We start from the raw sequence: 16,672 nt of genomic DNA on the forward strand, positions 1-16,672 counted from the left end.
TCAACTTTGATTTGTAGCACCTCACGCCAGCACGCAGCGACCATTGTCGGACGCCAGCTTCTGACTTCACGTCGCCCGCTTCCATTGAAGATGACTTGTAGCCTGATACTTTGTCGCCGATAGTGTGAACATACCATTAGTTGATGCAGGTCTGTCCAGACCCGCAGCTCAGAGCAGTGGGAGAGTGTTAATGAACACTGCAGGCAACGGAACCAGGCTCAGCTCGTCAGTGAATGCAGCCTGTCAGACCGACAGAGGCCAGCCTGACCACAGGGAGTATTATACTGAGGTGATTTACAGCAGCTCCAACAAGTACTCTCACTCAAAGCGGAGAGGAGTGAAGGGTACGTTCGACATTAGAGAGGAGTGGAGCCAGTATTTTTTCACATCTAATACACTAGTTTAAGGACTTATTTTCAATTTTTATGAGCTTAATTTGTTTATTTATGAGACTAAAAAAGATAACAGAACTTGTGAAAGTAGGAAACTAGGTGCCTGCATACATCTTCCATCTCAAACTACAGGCTAGCTAGCATGCTAACTTAAGTAGACATCTCTGCAACATTTGCATAAGCGTAACTGTTCCCCCGTTTTCAATCTTTATGCTAAGCTAAGCTGAGCAGTTGTTGCTTTAGCGTCACACTGTCATACAGACATACAAGCGGTGTGATCTTTTACTATCACACCACTGCGCTGTTTCCTAAAATGTCAAACTATTTCTGTAGATCATCAGTCCATATTGATAGGAGGCAATAATCAACAAGTTCGATGAAACATTTTTTCTGTCTTATATCACCATGTAATCTGATTTTTTTTTTCTTTTTTTCAAGATGTAATCTAATGCTCTGGTAGAATAAATCAATCAGTTGATCAAAACATCAAAAAATGAATCAGTAATTAAAGTAATAATTACTCTCAGCCCCGTTAAATTCACTGCTCTAATTGCCAGTTGGAAATTCCCTGTTCTCCATCTCCATTGCCCTCTATTGACCCTCTGGCTCTCCTTTTTTGTGTCCCATTCATTTTGCCTTTCAGATTTTAACAAAGCCGGAGTCACCTGAAAGGTCAAGCCTTCCTTGCTTAAATGTACAGAGTAATGAGCCGTGTCAGAGGTACCTTCATCAGCCGCACCTTCATCAGCAGACAATGGCAGGCGCCTTTACAGATAGCCTACTGGACAAAAGAGGAAGGTCACATCCGTCACGGTGTCGCTCTCGTGGCGTCCCGTTGCTCGCGTGCTCCGCGGTCGCCACGGACGAGAGGCTGCAATTTGCCACATTTAAAAGCCCACACACTGAAGCCTGGTAATGACATGTACGGGGGTCTTAAAAGCTTCAAGAACAAGGTTTATTAAACAACTGATGTATTGGTGTGGTGTGCTAGTGTTCACATTTCCATCAGTTGCTGGACACTGAAATTAATGCTAAATCTATGTTCAAAGTTTGTTTGTTTTTTCTACAAAAAAAAAAAAAAAGGCAAAATGTACAAACAGGTAACATCACTTTGCAACCAGTACATTGAAACATTACATTCCTATTTTAACACCATGCACTTTAAGATAATGAAAAACAATAAATGTGTGTGCGTAATACGGAAGAGGTGATTGAATTTTAGTCTGATTGCCAAGCAGGCACTTGGCAGGGATTCAGTATTCAAGCAGCAGCATTGATAGTATTTCACCATTAGTTGCTCCCTCATGTATGCTCGCCTGAGGTCCTTCAGGTAGTCTGAGAATTGGTTTCGTGGGGCCGATGATGATTTCCAAAACACACCGCAATTTCAAAACCCAAGGTAAGCACTGGTTTTTATTACCACGATTCCAAGTAAAACACTGCAATACCTCATGATCCCTTTACCATTCAATGTCTTTTTCTCTGAGGAGTGTTCAAGTTTTACAGCATCTTAGAAAAATAATTGGTTCTGTATGTACAACAACAATGGTGATAGAAACATGTGAACAGCATTATGTACAATAACATTTGTTGCTCGATCCTAATGAACCACGTGGTGAAAAGTACCTGTCGCATGTGCAGGGGTAATGGATGAGTATAGAGGGTACACACGTAACGTCACGGTACGCAGAAGTCGCTGCGGTTACACCCACTGAGTGGCAGCCTGAATGCTGTGAAAACACAAAAAACACTTCGAAAAGTGGGAAAGAGCTGTTGTGTGATCGACTGTACAAACAGATTCAACAAGAAATCGGAGTGATATTTTCACAGGCTGCCAAAGCTAAAGAAAAGAGAGGCAAAACAATCACTGCTATTCACAGAACGTGGATTTCTACTGCTACTTTATGTCAAGGATGTTGATTTTTTGGGTAAAATCATTCAAGTTTTTCATGTCAAGGACCACTAAACTGACAAGTTAGACCACAAAACCCAATCAAGAATTTTCCACATCTCCTATCTGATAAGATTTTTGCTTTTATATGTCTTATTACTGAAAGTGAATGACATAAAACTTTCAATATTTTTTTTTTTATCTAACCATAACAAAGCTTGTTTTCTCATGATAACAGGCCAATTATTGCAGTCTCCTTTTCTTGTGATAACAGGTTGATTATTTTGTTATCTCTACATAAAAAAGCTATTTTTCTCTTGATAACAGGTTAAAAATCTTTCTTTATCTTGAGATAATAAATCTTCTTTCGCCTTCTTTTGATAGTGGGTTAATTTATTTAATTATCTCAAGAAAACGAGTTTTGATTTCACAAGATAACAAAATAATTAACTCTGTGCTCATGAAAGGAATTCCAGTGAAAATAAATGCCCTTTCCCTTTTTGCTGGAGACCCACCTTAAGTTATATTCTGTATTAACAAAAGATACTCAATTAATTTTAGCGTCTTTTCATTTATATTCTGTGTAACTCGAGCACATCTTCCCTTTGGAAAAACATCAACGCTGCTGCATGTTAAAATCTCTCCAATAATGTAATATGTCGCAGGATGTTTTGCCGCTCCGTCTGACTGAGGGGGCGCGTTCCAGCGGGACGGTGACATCGGTGCATACCCTCTACTGACACACTGAACATTGACTTTACTGTAACTAAATGTTTGATCGAGTGAGATATTCATAAGATATGACCAATACCAATATGCAGTAGCTTTTTCTTTTTTTTTTTTTTAACTTGAAATGAAAAAAAAGACTTGACATTCTCCCTTTTCAAAATAAACCAATCGACTAAAACCCAAGGAACCAAATACAAAACAACTTTCTAAAGGCACACGTCACTATTCAGCTCCGAGACATCGTCATTTCTCAAGATATTAAAGCGATTTGGGAAATGTCTCAGCAGCAGGACTCTGATAAAGGTGATGTGTTTTCAGTGACGACACTCTCAGGTACCATCATAACACAGTGCAGTATTTCAGAACACAGTCGTCGTCATTTAGGGAAAACTCTTACATTCATTTAAAATCAATTAGACCTACTCAGAGCAGAGTCTCGATTACTTGCCGCTTCCTTCCCTGCAGACACGTCTTCCAGTTCTTCAAACAGTTATGAATAAACTTCTGTACAGTATGTCGATCGAATGAGCTGCCTCACGTTTTCATCTGCACCGCACATACTGAAATCCCTCTTTCACTGATACCGAACATTGTGTGATCGATCAAGTCATTTGTCTCTTGCACTCTGCTTGTGTTTTTTTGGATGATGGTTTGATATCTTCAGCTTATCTTCTTTTTTTCAAACAACAAAAGAAATCTGCCTTAATAACTAGAGCCCAACCAATAAATCAGTCGATATTAGCTTATCACAGATATACTATTACCTGCCTATATGACGACATTGCAGTACATAAACATATATGTCCAAAGTGATTTAGAAATACTGTCTCCATTACGCTGTTTGTCCACCAGAGAGGATTGATAGGCATACTATGCAGGACTTTTTAAATTAAAACAATATATAGACTCATATCAATTTAAACCCTTTCACTCATCATTTATGACCCACTAGAAGTTTTTGTTCTTGTTCAAGTCAAACTGAAACTGAATTAAGGAGTTTTGCAAAGAAATATATATGCTGTATGTTATATATTTCTTTATACTGTTTATAGCACTGAGGGAACAGGACTACTTGTTGCTGTGAGGTTTGACAATCTGTCCATTTTCTATCATCACAAGTGGACCCTTTAGAAAGAGACAGCTAATGCAAGATAGACCCCTTCTTTGTATAATGTGGGAAGAACACAGCGCTGATCAGCTGTTAGTCTGACAATGGCACAAGCTTCAGCGCAAAAGAAATGTTTTAATTGAAAAACTGAATCAAACTCTGACCTTAAACTAATTAGCAGTGTTACTACTTTTGGTGTCAACTAGATATGTAACTAATTATGTCAAATTAATAACGTGATTACAATTACAGAAATTTAAAAGGACTTGTTATACGTTATTAACGTAACACTGCAGAGAAAAGGAGACGTAGCTCCTATGATCTAACGTCATCCAACCTTAAGGTGGCAAAAGCTTCATTTTCACCAGTTATATAAAAACTGTTCATCATATAATAATTATTTATTATCTACTGTGGTCAACATGTATATCCAACACAGACTGTGGTCTTCTTCTACCAAATCTCACTGTCTAATCCACAGGCAATAAAAGTCTAGCTTAAAGGCAGACACTGGTAGTTGCTGCCCTCTGGTGGTTGGTAATATTAATAACACTTATCAATGATAATAGGTACAATGATAGATAAAAGTTTCACAGTTGTCACAAAAATAAAACTGTGTGCTTTAAGAAGAGAATTAAAGCAGAGTTTTGAAAGTAACACAAAAGGTACTTTCCATAGTAAATGATTACTTTTTATGCAGTAATTGGTAAAGCAGATCAATTACCTTTGAGAGATGTGACTCTAAATGGTTATTAAAATGTCATTTTTTTGCCCAATACTGCTAATAAGCTTTCACGTTCCGAGTTGAATATGAACTTCTGGGTCCTCCCACATGTTTTAAAGGGTCAGATGGTTGAAACCAGGTTGATGGTTAACACTATGTGGGCTTTTTAAGAGGGGAAAAAGGGATATGGGATATACACTATGACGTCCACCAGTGTTTATTCTATTTCCTTGTACTGATGTGATGAGAATTCAAACTTCAGTTTGACTTTAAAACAAAATACCAGTGTATATACAGATATGAGATTCCAAATACTCTCAGATATCAAAGTCAGTACCGGTAGACTTCACAAATCAAATATTGGTTGGGCTCTATCAACATCACTTCCCTGTTATTTTAATGTAACTGAGACACTGATATGAAAAGAGGGTGAGCAGCAGTGATAACAGCAACAGTCTTGCTTTTTAAGATTGTACCTACAGTGGAAACCGATGCACTGCATGTCCTGTACAAAGCACAAGGCAGGTTATTGCAAAGACGAGCTTCGCAATATTCTCGTTATAGATGCTCCTCTGTTTAATTGTTTGTCCAGCAGGTAAGCGGCGGTCTGAGCAGCACAGTGGATGCAGGGCTAGCAGCTGGCTGACTGGCGAGTGCTTTGATATCAATGTTCTCCATGCACAGACCTCACAAATCGTTCTCCCTGCCTGGACACGATGAGGTCCCCAAAGCCACGGCGCATCATGACGCCTGAACAGCTGGTGCGGCCTCTCTCTCTCAAACCTGTGGCGAGCTGTAAAAGGAGACGCCTCCATAGTGGTAGGTAAGCCACGGCTGCTGCCTGGATCTGTGCGTTCGCTGACCAGGCTGACACAGGAAGAGGCGTATGATGTGCGTGGTAAGAGCCACCACCTGGTGAGGGTGTGGCGAGCCAGGACTGGTTAGGATGAGGACAGAGTGGTGGCGGGAGACGCGAGGGGGGGGTCAGACGCTCAGGGTCATGTTACGGAGCAGCCACTGCTGAGAGCGGCTGTCGTTGCAGTCTCTCAGGGTGGGCACCATCTTGTCCTCCTCTGACGGCATGTCCAAACACTGGTTGCTGTTCACGTGCAGCAGGGTGAGCCGCTGGAGAGACGAGGATAAAGACAGTTAACCAGATGTAAACAAGTACACGTTAATCATCACTAGACATGAGCATAAATGCAACATTTTTTCCTGATTCTAACTTCTTTAGATATTATTTTCAGAAGTTTCAGAAGTTATAATTGACTCTACTCTTAGATCAATTGTCAAGATGTCACCATGCACTCCCCGCCTGGTATCTACACTTTACACACTTTTGCAGGATGAAAAGGTGGACACTTCTCGCATAAGAGGGAGATAGGAAAAAGATTTAAAGATCAAGATCGCAGAGGAAAAATGGAACCACAGTTTAAAACAGATTAATCAACGCTCTATTAATGTCAGACACTGTCTAATGCAATTTAAAACAGATTGCACATTTCCAGATCTAAGATTAATAAATGGTTCCCCTCTGTTTCCTCTCTGTGTGATAAGTGTCAATCTAATGAAGCCGCTCTTCCACGTTGTTGTAGAATGTGTCCGAAGATTAAGATGTATTGAAGCAACATTTTTAATATAATTTCAGAAATCCTTGACTCAAGAACTGAGCCTGATCTGCAGACTATTATCTTTAATACTTACAGAGACATTAAACAACCTCAGACTGCCTCACAGATGATTTATTAACCATCGCCTTATGTCAGATAAGAAATGTTCGTTGATGCTGCGGAAGGATAAAGACATGCCTAATGTTAAAATGTGGCTTGATGACCTTGTTAACACTCTCAGATCAGAGAGGATTTGGTAACCTTCTCGTTCAATATCTTGAGATGTCACCAGGCAGCGCTTAATTCTACATACAGGTCTGTGTTACTACAATAAAGGAGGATCCTTTGGGTGGTGTAGCTGGGTGTGGGTGGGTTGGGATTTTTCAATCTATTTTTTTATTGCCTTATTTCACAGCATTATTTCTACAAGTCTATATAATTTCTATATTAGTTTTGCACTTTTTTTACTTATTATATATCACGTTTGTATTTATACACCACTAATCCCTATATTTGTATATCTACTCTGAACTGGACTCCACTCTAATAAAATGTTTGAACACATGTATTGCAGTAAAACACTTCTTCTGTGCACTAAAAAAGGTTTATTTCCCTCAAGCTGTGTTCACAAATTTGTTGTGCTGTGTGGATTTGTTGTTGCACCTCTCGTTTGCCAAGATAATCCATCCACCTGACAGGTGTGACATATAGAGATGCTAATTAAACAACATGCTTATTGCACAGGTGTGAACCGGCCTGGTCACATTAAAAGGTCACTCTAAAATGTACAGTTTTATCTTGAAAAAAGACGTGGTAAGTTCACATAAGGCTTCTGATACCAAGTTTTTTCCCCCAGGAGGGCAAAGTCATGACCCACACTATTTTGTCAACGACTGGGGAAAAAAATGGTATCTGTAGCCTTATGTGTAACATCCATAGTTCACAGATTTAAACTAATCTGTGAATTAAATTTGAAAGAAATAAACTTTTTTTGTACATGGAGGAAGAAGAAACTGTGGTACGAGTACCACTAGTGGTGCGCAGGGTCCCTCCCTGCATTGAGGAATGTCATATATTTTATCCATGATTACTGGTAGTTACAAGCCAAACCATAGTAAGACAGTAAGCAGAGGTAAAATGAGGAGACTCAAAATAAACGTTTCAAAAACGCTCTGAGCTCTGCTCTAAACAGGAACTATGATGAAGAAAAGTGTAGACCAGGAGAAGAATATTTTGAGCAGCCATGTTGAAAATGAAGTGGACGTCAGTAAACAGAGCATAACTGCTGGTGGCTACTTAAGTAGCGCCAGTTTAGTGTCCACAGCATCTGCTAACACCAAATGGCACAAAGCAGTAAGGTGGTACATGGAGAGGTAAATATTTTCTGAGATGGTACGTGGTGCAAAAGGTTTTAGAAAACACAGTCTTAGATTGTTGACTTCAACTGATGAAAAATGGAACTACAAACAAAAGTGTTGCGTTTATATTTTTGTTGAGTATACAAACACACAAATAACTCAGCACTTTCCACTGTGTTGTCTGTTTTGAGTTATTTCGAGTCAAAGTTTTTCAGTCAGAGTTTCCCTCAACCTGCCTCATCGACTTTACTGCAGCTCCTCTCTGGAGAAAGTTGAATCCACCTGGATGACTAAGATGAACCTTCACAGACACACTTCAACTATTGATTTCCCGCATTCCCACAAAAATACCTCTCGACCCGGTAAATGGCCTGAGCTCAGTACTCGGTAACTGTAGCTGGACCGAGAAAAAACAATAGGAACATCAAGAGTGCAGGATGTTCTAGTCGAGAAAAACTGAGAGTCGTGCCCCTTATACAACAGGCACTGAGGCTGCTGGGAGAACTGAGGCTCCTGTTGGTATGGAGACTGTTGTCACTGCCACGTTATAAGAGGCATTTCACAGGAAATGACTGTTAAGGATCAGAGGCATCAAAATGTCAAAAAAAAAGAGCCTTGAAATAACTAATTTCTCTGTTTCAGGAGCACTCAAACCAAACACGTAATGCTCACAGCGTCACAGGTGATATTTTAGATGATCAAATGAGCTGTTGTAATATAAAAGGGTTGCAGCTTCTCATTTCAAGATAAAGACTGTGAATTGTGTTGGCTAAAATGATGTAGCTAGCTAATGCTAATGCTTCAATATTTTGAGTCAGCTCAGAAGTCTGTCTCCAGCTGACTTTCAATATTTTCAATCTGTCAAAACACTGAGCCTATTACACTACCCTACAACTACAACTACAACTACAACTACACTACCCAGCAACAACAGAAACACACTCATTAACTATAGAAAAGAAAGATGGTTAAAACATAATGCTGCGGGACCTGTAAAAGCCACATATAGTCACATATTAAGTTAGCTAACTAGCTAGCTAATGCTTGGGCTGATTAGCTACCTAGTTAGCTGTCATTTTGCTTACATTAGCTATCAGTTTTAATTAGCCAGCTTGTGATTGATGTAGGTCAGTTAGCTAGTTAGCTAGCATCTACCTAATATTAGCTACTTTCTTTAAACCATCTTCAAAATTTGATTTTCTGTCCAACACAGAAAAAACCCAGCACATTGCATATCTAAGTACATAAAACAGGAAAGGAGAAAGTTGACCGAGGCACCAAGCTCAGAGCTAAAAGGGGTGGGAGTTCACATGACACCTAAATGCAAATATTTGTCAATATTAACAAAAACGAAATTACGGCCGGTCACCTTTTCTTGCATTAGGAAATGTACAATGTTTGTTTCATCTAAATTAAAGGTTAAAAGGCGATAACAATCAGGCACGATTTGCATAAAATGATTGAACAGCTAGCACTTTTCCTGGTTTCCTGTAAATGAAAAGGATGAAGAATATGAAGGAAATTAACTCCATGTTACAAATACAGCATATTTTTGGAACCCTGGTAAAATAAATCCATGATGATAAACTCAACATGGACTGTGTTCATTATTTAAGTTTAACATCTTGAAAACCGTTGTTGTTAGCATGTTGTTAGTGATCCACAGGCAATCCCATGGTGCCTTGGGTTGAGTCTTTTGACCAGTAAGAAGCTGTATTGACTTACTTGTCATGTGTGACCACACTGATCCATAGGTGTATTAATAGATCTAAAACGCATTGTGAGACAGGCATCACATGACTGCGATATTGTGGTAATACAGTTATTAACACACCTCTAATCAACAATCCAGTAGCATCAACGCAAAGTGAAAACATCAATCATATCGTCATCTTTACGATTTATATTTATATATTTTGAAATTCCCACAGCACACCCACAGAGTTGGGACCAATCTGATCCAATATTCCTGGAGATGAAGAGCATGAAATACATGAAGCAAAAATAATTAGTTTGGCTCATTAAGGGAAAGTACAGCCCACAGAAGAAATGCATACATGTCACCAAGAGCCAAGACGTTGGCAAGGCGATTTAATTTTACTTTTTGGTATCGAAAGACTCAGTCAAAAGTTATTTCGATATGGAAAACGGACAGGTATATTAATGACGACTGAAATTCATTCATCTACTTCAGCCTCGGGGTCCTGATGTGCATGCTGGCTCACTGTCACACTGTGTTAGGACTGTTGTTAGTAACACCTTCAGCTGACTGACACATCAATTCATCCTATGATTGTTTCAGCAATGTCACTGATAATTAATAAATACGGGATGAACCATCTAAGATCATGGAAGTATTTTTGAGAGTAGATTTAAATGGTTCTGACCTAAAACATTCGATATATACCACGTGTTTTGTCACAGAGTAAATGAGCTCAGCTTTATCTCCCGCTCCACTCCACACATCGTCCCCTCCTCTCCGCCCGTCAGACCTGTCTGTGTGCCGCTCCATCACATAAGCCAGAAAAGCCAGAAGCCAGAACAAGCACTTTTAAAAATGTCCAGACTGCGACGGCACACCTGTTGTGATGAGCTGAACTCGAGCACCACATGATCATGTAGCACAGAAATCCTCTGTGGCTGCAGAGCTCCAGAGATAACACCCCCCCACTAACAACTGGAAGGGAGCTCTCAATGGCCTTGATTAACCATTTATGTTCGTTCCCACAGAAGTAACGCTTCCGCAATTTCGTTCCTCACTTGAGCTGCTTTTCTGGTCCTAATGATCACATGCAGAGAAGCAGGGAGGTTGAATTTGGTCTGTGAGAAGAAGCGGCACCTCCGCTGACAAGAACAATGCCCTGACAGAAATTGGGAAAATTATGCTAAAAATAAGATTGTTTTTATGTTATGTTTACGTGCTACTGACACCATTAAGCATTATAATGTTTGTAAATGGAAGGATTTTTTGAGGGAAACATGCAACATATATAATAACATAAAAAAAAAAAAAACAGTTTCATCAGTCTGCACCATGTTATACTGGGGTTCATTTTCAAACTACACACCACAGCACACATGAAGAAAAAATACACGTAAACAATAGGGGTGTAATGATCCATTCACCTGAATTCATGTGTCAGTTCAATGATGAACAACAGGGCTGTGACGGAAAGGTTTTTTTCTTACCGCGCTGAAAAAGCCACATATTCCTGAGGGATGGTGGTTCACCACAACAACCCCCAACCCCACCTCCCAACCTGCGTAAAATTAATTACATTTTATTGAACCTTATTGAAGGATGTCGTTATGAGAACAGTGTGGCTGCTTCAAGGAATTGAGCGGCACACGTGTTGAGAAAGGAGAGAGCAGAGAGTGATGGAGCTGCTCATATCGGAGCAAAAACTTTGCAGCAAACTGTCAGTCTGGCAGTAAATGTACAGCATGTTACACTGTGTCAGTTAATAAACAAACTTGTCTGTTATTCCCCAACTGCTGGAGATGTCAAGGGGGTTAGCCCTGAGGAAAACTGAATGGGAAGGGCTAACAGCTAATGCTAGCATTGTGCAATCGTATCCCTCTCAGAAGCTTTGTAATTCAGCCTTCAACTGCAACATCTTTTTGGATGGTAAAATAAATCCAACACTGAATGTCTTCTGTGGTTATTAAGACATTTTTTGTTATTGTTAGCATGTTGTTAGCGGTCCACTAGCAGTCCCATAATGCCTTTGGTTTCAGAGGCTGTATTCCCGACTTGTTGTGTTTGGCAGTGCTGATCCATAGGTGTATTAACAGATCGAAGTGCTGATCTGAAATGCTTTTTGAGATCGACCCTTCAAAATAAAATCTGCAGTGATGACAGTGATGAGCTCAAACCCCAGTTGGTATCACAAAGTGATGCAAAGTGAAAATGTCGATCATATCCTCGTCTTTAAGACACTCAGTTATTTTGAAATTACCACAACATGTTTGTGTCACCATTCCTGTCAAAGTGCACCTCCTTCCTGAACAACAAACTAGAGTTGGGATTGATCCAATCCAATATCCTATCGGAGGCCATTATTGAAATTATAAAGTAAATAGTTCCGGTAGATTCTACTGCAGAAGTAGTTCCTACATGAAACTGCTCATAACAAGGTCTGTAAATCATCTTGAGTAACCAGGTCATGATTTCTGGAAAGATGTGATTTTCTCAGGAGTATTTTTTGGCACTTTGAGCACCACAAGCTGAGCGCCGTTCAGTCTCATTATACTGAAGAGAAGGCAGACAGCTCTGCAGCCGACATCTCCAGAACTCTGCAACGCTGAAACTATCTAGGTGGATAAATGGCACCACAGGCCAAAGGATAAAAATATATATTTTTGCTTTGAAGGTGAACTGTTCTGTTTCATTTACTGTTTATAAATATTGTTTATTGTTGGGTTTCATTCCCAGGACGTTAAATATAGATGTACTGGGATGGTAAATCTACCTCAGCACAGCAAAACAGTGAGAGAATAAGACGGTATAGGTGGAGGTCTCTGTGGATGTAGGTATGGCCACACACTTCAGGTGGGTTGTGAGTGATGATTGGGAGGTATTAGTTTCATATCAGTCTATGAATTATTTTTGTTTTTGGAAAGGACAGCTTGCCTTTAACCACTTACTATCATTTATGATTATGTGTTCATTTTTTTTCTTTTATGGTCAAAAGCAGACTGTGATAAACTGTGATAAATGACATCGTCTCATATCAATCACAGGCGCCTGAACCAAATTAGAGCAAAATCATATCATGGAACTTTTTGTGAGATCAGCAAATACTGTACTGTTAAATAGAAATTGACATAATATATCTAGAGCTGCAATGATTCACTGATAATGCATCAATCACTTAATGAATTGCCAACTATTTTGATAATCGACTAATTGGTTTGAGTAATTTTTAAAGAAAAAAGTAACAAATTCTGACTCAGGCTTCTTAAATGTGAATATTTTCCTGTTTCTTTACTTCTGTGTGACAGTAAACTGAATATATTTGGGTTATGGGCAAAACAAGACATTTGAGGACACCATCTTGGGCTTTTTGGATACAGTGACTAACATTTTTCATCATTTTGTAATATTTTATAGACCAAACAACTCATCGATTAATCAAGAAAATGATCAACAATTGCAAATAATCGTTAGTTGCAGCTCTAATCGTATCATAATAAAACTTGGGATTTACACCCCTAGTAAACAACAACAACAAAAAAAAAAAAAACCAACAGTCTGCAACTGGCTGTAAAACGTGTACTGGCATGATTTATCTTGCAGTCGAGGCATAATTCTTCATTAAAACAAGATTGTGCTTCGACTGTTGACAGAGGATATTCAGACTAATGAGCACACAGAGACACTCAGGCCATGTTTGATCTTAAGCTATAAAACACAAGGGCCTGACATGCTCTTCCTGGATACAAAGAAGTGACGCACACACATACGAGCACACACATACATCTTTCTTGAAGTGCACATCGCAGACCGCCCTACAGGCACATTTGTTCAAACAGAGCAAGAACAAAGAGAGCAGGTGGCGTTCGACCTTACACACCTGTCAAAAAACTAAAAAGAACAATAAAGCAGCTCCAGCACCAGAGACATTTTTACTTTTCTGGCTTTATTAAAAAAAATAATTCATTTTTTAAAGAGGGGCTATGACTCAGACAGAGGTAGAGTTTATGCACGGTTTTAAGGATAAATAAAAATAATCAGAAATGTTTGCTCGCTAATTTTTTTGTAGAACGAGGAGCAATATAATCAACATGTACTTCCTCTTTAAAGGCATATTCATACATGGAGGTAGATCCTCTCTACATTTATTTTTAGATCTAATCTATAAATAATAAGAATCTGGCTTAGGAAATAATGAGAATAGTATTTTTTCTTTTCTTTCATTCACAGATCCAAACCTACTCTAGTGGCAGAGATGACAGACGAGGTGTGTAATGGCACAGCAGAGAGAAACCGTTTCACATTTAATGAAAATACTAGAAATGTGGAGGTCCTGTCCTCTGCTCATAATTATTTCACGCCTCCTCTGGGGCAGAGAAAACTCCCATCTTAGCCTCCCGGCGAACCAACCCGTGTCTCCGGTGCAAGTCGCTGAGTGTGTGCACAGCTGAGACCGGCTAATTAAATGAGGACGGTTTCTAAGCATAAGCCCCGGTTGAGGAACATTATCCCCTTTGTCACCAAGCAGCGCGCTGGACTTGCTGAAAGGCACGAGAGTTCCTGTTTGATGTGTGATCTTGTGCTGACTCTGGAAGGAGGGCTTGGCCGCTTTTTGTGGGAAATACAAAACCCAGCAGATTCCCTTTGTCTCAGGGCAGAGTCAGGCAACAGTCTCATTTGCTCTAATGGTGCCCTGCTCTTGTGTATGTGCCGGCTTCGCCACGAGGACCTCTGAGTGTGAACAACAAATCAGGCCATCTAACAGCAGGTCACTTTACTGCCGCAACTCTGACACACACCAGCAGCCCTGGGAGCTCCTTACCCAATTTACCCGGCTTGGACACAAAAACTGTGGCATGCTACAGTGAAATTGCTCTTTAGCTTTTTGAGAAATACAACAGTACAGGACTCTGAGGTGCAAACTCCATCTAACTCAGCAGAATCGAATTGGCTGCAGAGAAAATGACAGAGAGAGACTGGGGAAAAAAAAGCAGGAAAATAATAAATAAAAAGGGCAGAAATGCTGAGCCAAAAAACATTCCTTACAAAAAAATATGTAAATAAGCAGGCAGAGTGGTGAAAAGAACTGATTTGAATTGGGATTCATTGCTTTTACAATATGTACACGGCACACAGTGTACACAGCTGCTTCAGGCCAATAGGAGAGTGGCCTGAGAGGCCAGGGCCATGAAAGGCCGGTTCACAATGAAGGATCACTTCAAAAGAACTTGTAAACAATGGTTAGCCCATTTCAATCAGCCCTGCACGCAGATAATCGGCTAAAAATAAACACGTCCTCCTCCATCTCAGGCATCATTCACCAAACGCTGGCAGTCCACGCGGGGCAGCCAGTGAATTTTCACATCAAAATAAAATATTTATGTTGGAAAATAAATGTCAAATGAGATCTAATTTAGCATGAAGACTGGCTAAAGGTCTTGCAGACAGCATCTTATACTAAGAGCCGTCTTGATGGGACAGCTGTCATTGGTTTATGTGCCTCTGCTCCCGTCTTCATGTGTTCCCCCTGAAAGGTCGCCGGTAAAAGCTACTTAATGCTTCCTAAAACAATTTGCATGCACATTCTGCCTAATACCTGAAAGATCAGCATCATAACAACAAGCTCTGCATTCATTTGCTCTCACCGACAAAAACAGGATAAATAAAAACTGCTCTGAGACAACAATCAGCTACAAATGTGCCTATTAAAGCCAAAACAGGTCAAATGAATCAGTGACACTTTATTTTGCAGTTCCCTAATTTCATGGTAAATAGGTGACAGTTAGAAAGTAACATATTTAAAATGTCTTTAAAATTATCTGGAAATTACCCCCAAATTTCATGATACGTAGGTGGTGATTAGCTGGTAACATATTTACAATTTCTACGAATTTATCCCAAACTTTCTATATATTTTCCACAGATCATCCATCTATCATCTCATCTATATTTAATAATCATGTCAGGATAGCAGGGAATTAATTTTAACAGCTTACCTTACACAGTATGTAACATCTGCATAACAAGTGTGTAACTGAATTTTTAGAGCTCAACTTCCAACTAGTTTCTGTCCAACGTCTCCTGAGATTGTCACTAAATTGAAGTGAGTAATTGCATCTTAATTTCAAACTAGTTTCTGTCCCAATTCTGCTGCTCATGTCAGTTTAATTTCCAACTAGCTTCTGTTTAACTTCTGCTGAGAAGCCCACTAAACCGAAGGGAATTGTTGCAGCTTTCAATCTAGCTCACGTCTAACGTCTGCTTATCATATATCACTGTGTTAAACTGACAGGATCAGCAGGATTTACTAGTCAAACTAGTCAGAAGTTAAGCTGTAATGATTAAGCTACACATTTCTGATGCAGAAGTTACTTAGATGGTAACATATTCAACATTTGAATGAATTGTATCTGCTTACTTTATATTTGCCACCTACTTAGCATGAAATCTTGGACCTGTAAAATAAAGTGTCACCAACGAATCTACTTCAGGTTCTAACTATGCTAATGATGAACTACGTCACTACGGAGCTGCTAAAGTGACCACCAGCTTCTACTCTAAGCTCGCCGTTACTAACGTGCTCACCTCAGGCCCTACAGCAGACGAGAGCTTAGAGAAAATAATCAGTGGGGCTGAAGTAGAGGCGTCTAGCGACCTCCAGACGCGTGTAGTTGTGGAGGATCCAGGACTGAACGGGACTGTTGTTACAGTACTCCACTGTGGGGCCGTAGGTGCCGTCCTCCAGACGGCTGATGGTCAGACATGATTGGGTGATGATGTGGAGGAAGGTGCGCTTCTGCGGCGAGCCAGGAGTGAAAGGGACAGATGGTAGTGAAGGTAAGTCTGAGAGTCACTGTTAAATGAATCCATCTGTTCTTCACAACCAACTTTTCCAGCTTAATAAGAGGTGATTTTTTTTCACTGACAGGTAATTCAAGTAGGAAAGGTGTGTTGTTTATTTAAGCTGTTTAAAAACTGGACTTGACAGCTGACCTTTAAATAAAAAAATAAAATTCTGCTGTGTCATCGAGAGATTTTCAAATATTCACAGTTTCAGGTCTCAGATTCATAACAGAGTGCTGCAGGAATGAGTCATAAAAACAGAAATGAGTTAGCATATTAGCACTTTTGAATCCCTCGTCTCAAAGTCAATGGTTTTTTTTT

At 39.7% G+C, this 16,672-nt stretch overlaps 1 protein-coding gene across 2 annotated transcripts in view; it reads right to left on the reverse strand.

Annotated features, from left to right (window-relative positions):
- Nucleotides 1-5,046: 5,046 nt before the first annotated feature.
- Nucleotides 5,047-16,672, reverse strand: part of galnt13 (polypeptide N-acetylgalactosaminyltransferase 13) — a 66,091-nt gene continuing 54,465 nt past the window's right edge. The window contains exons 13-14 of one of the 2 annotated variants that reach the window (XM_084725249.1): nt 16,094-16,304; nt 5,836-5,969 (exon numbers count right to left, since the gene is read on the reverse strand). In XM_084725249.1, the coding sequence (XP_084581375.1) occupies nt 16,119-16,304 (186 nt within the window). In that variant the 3' untranslated portion in view covers nt 5,836-5,969; nt 16,094-16,118. Of the gene's footprint in view, nt 5,970-16,093; nt 16,305-16,672 lie in introns of both variants that reach the window. The other variant, XM_084725250.1, reaches the window with a different exon arrangement.

This window comes from Lutjanus erythropterus, chromosome 8, assembly GCF_056507025.1.
Source record: "Lutjanus erythropterus isolate fLutEry1 chromosome 8, fLutEry1.hap2, whole genome shotgun sequence".
NCBI lineage: Eukaryota > Metazoa > Chordata > Actinopteri > Lutjaniformes > Lutjanidae > Lutjanus > Lutjanus erythropterus.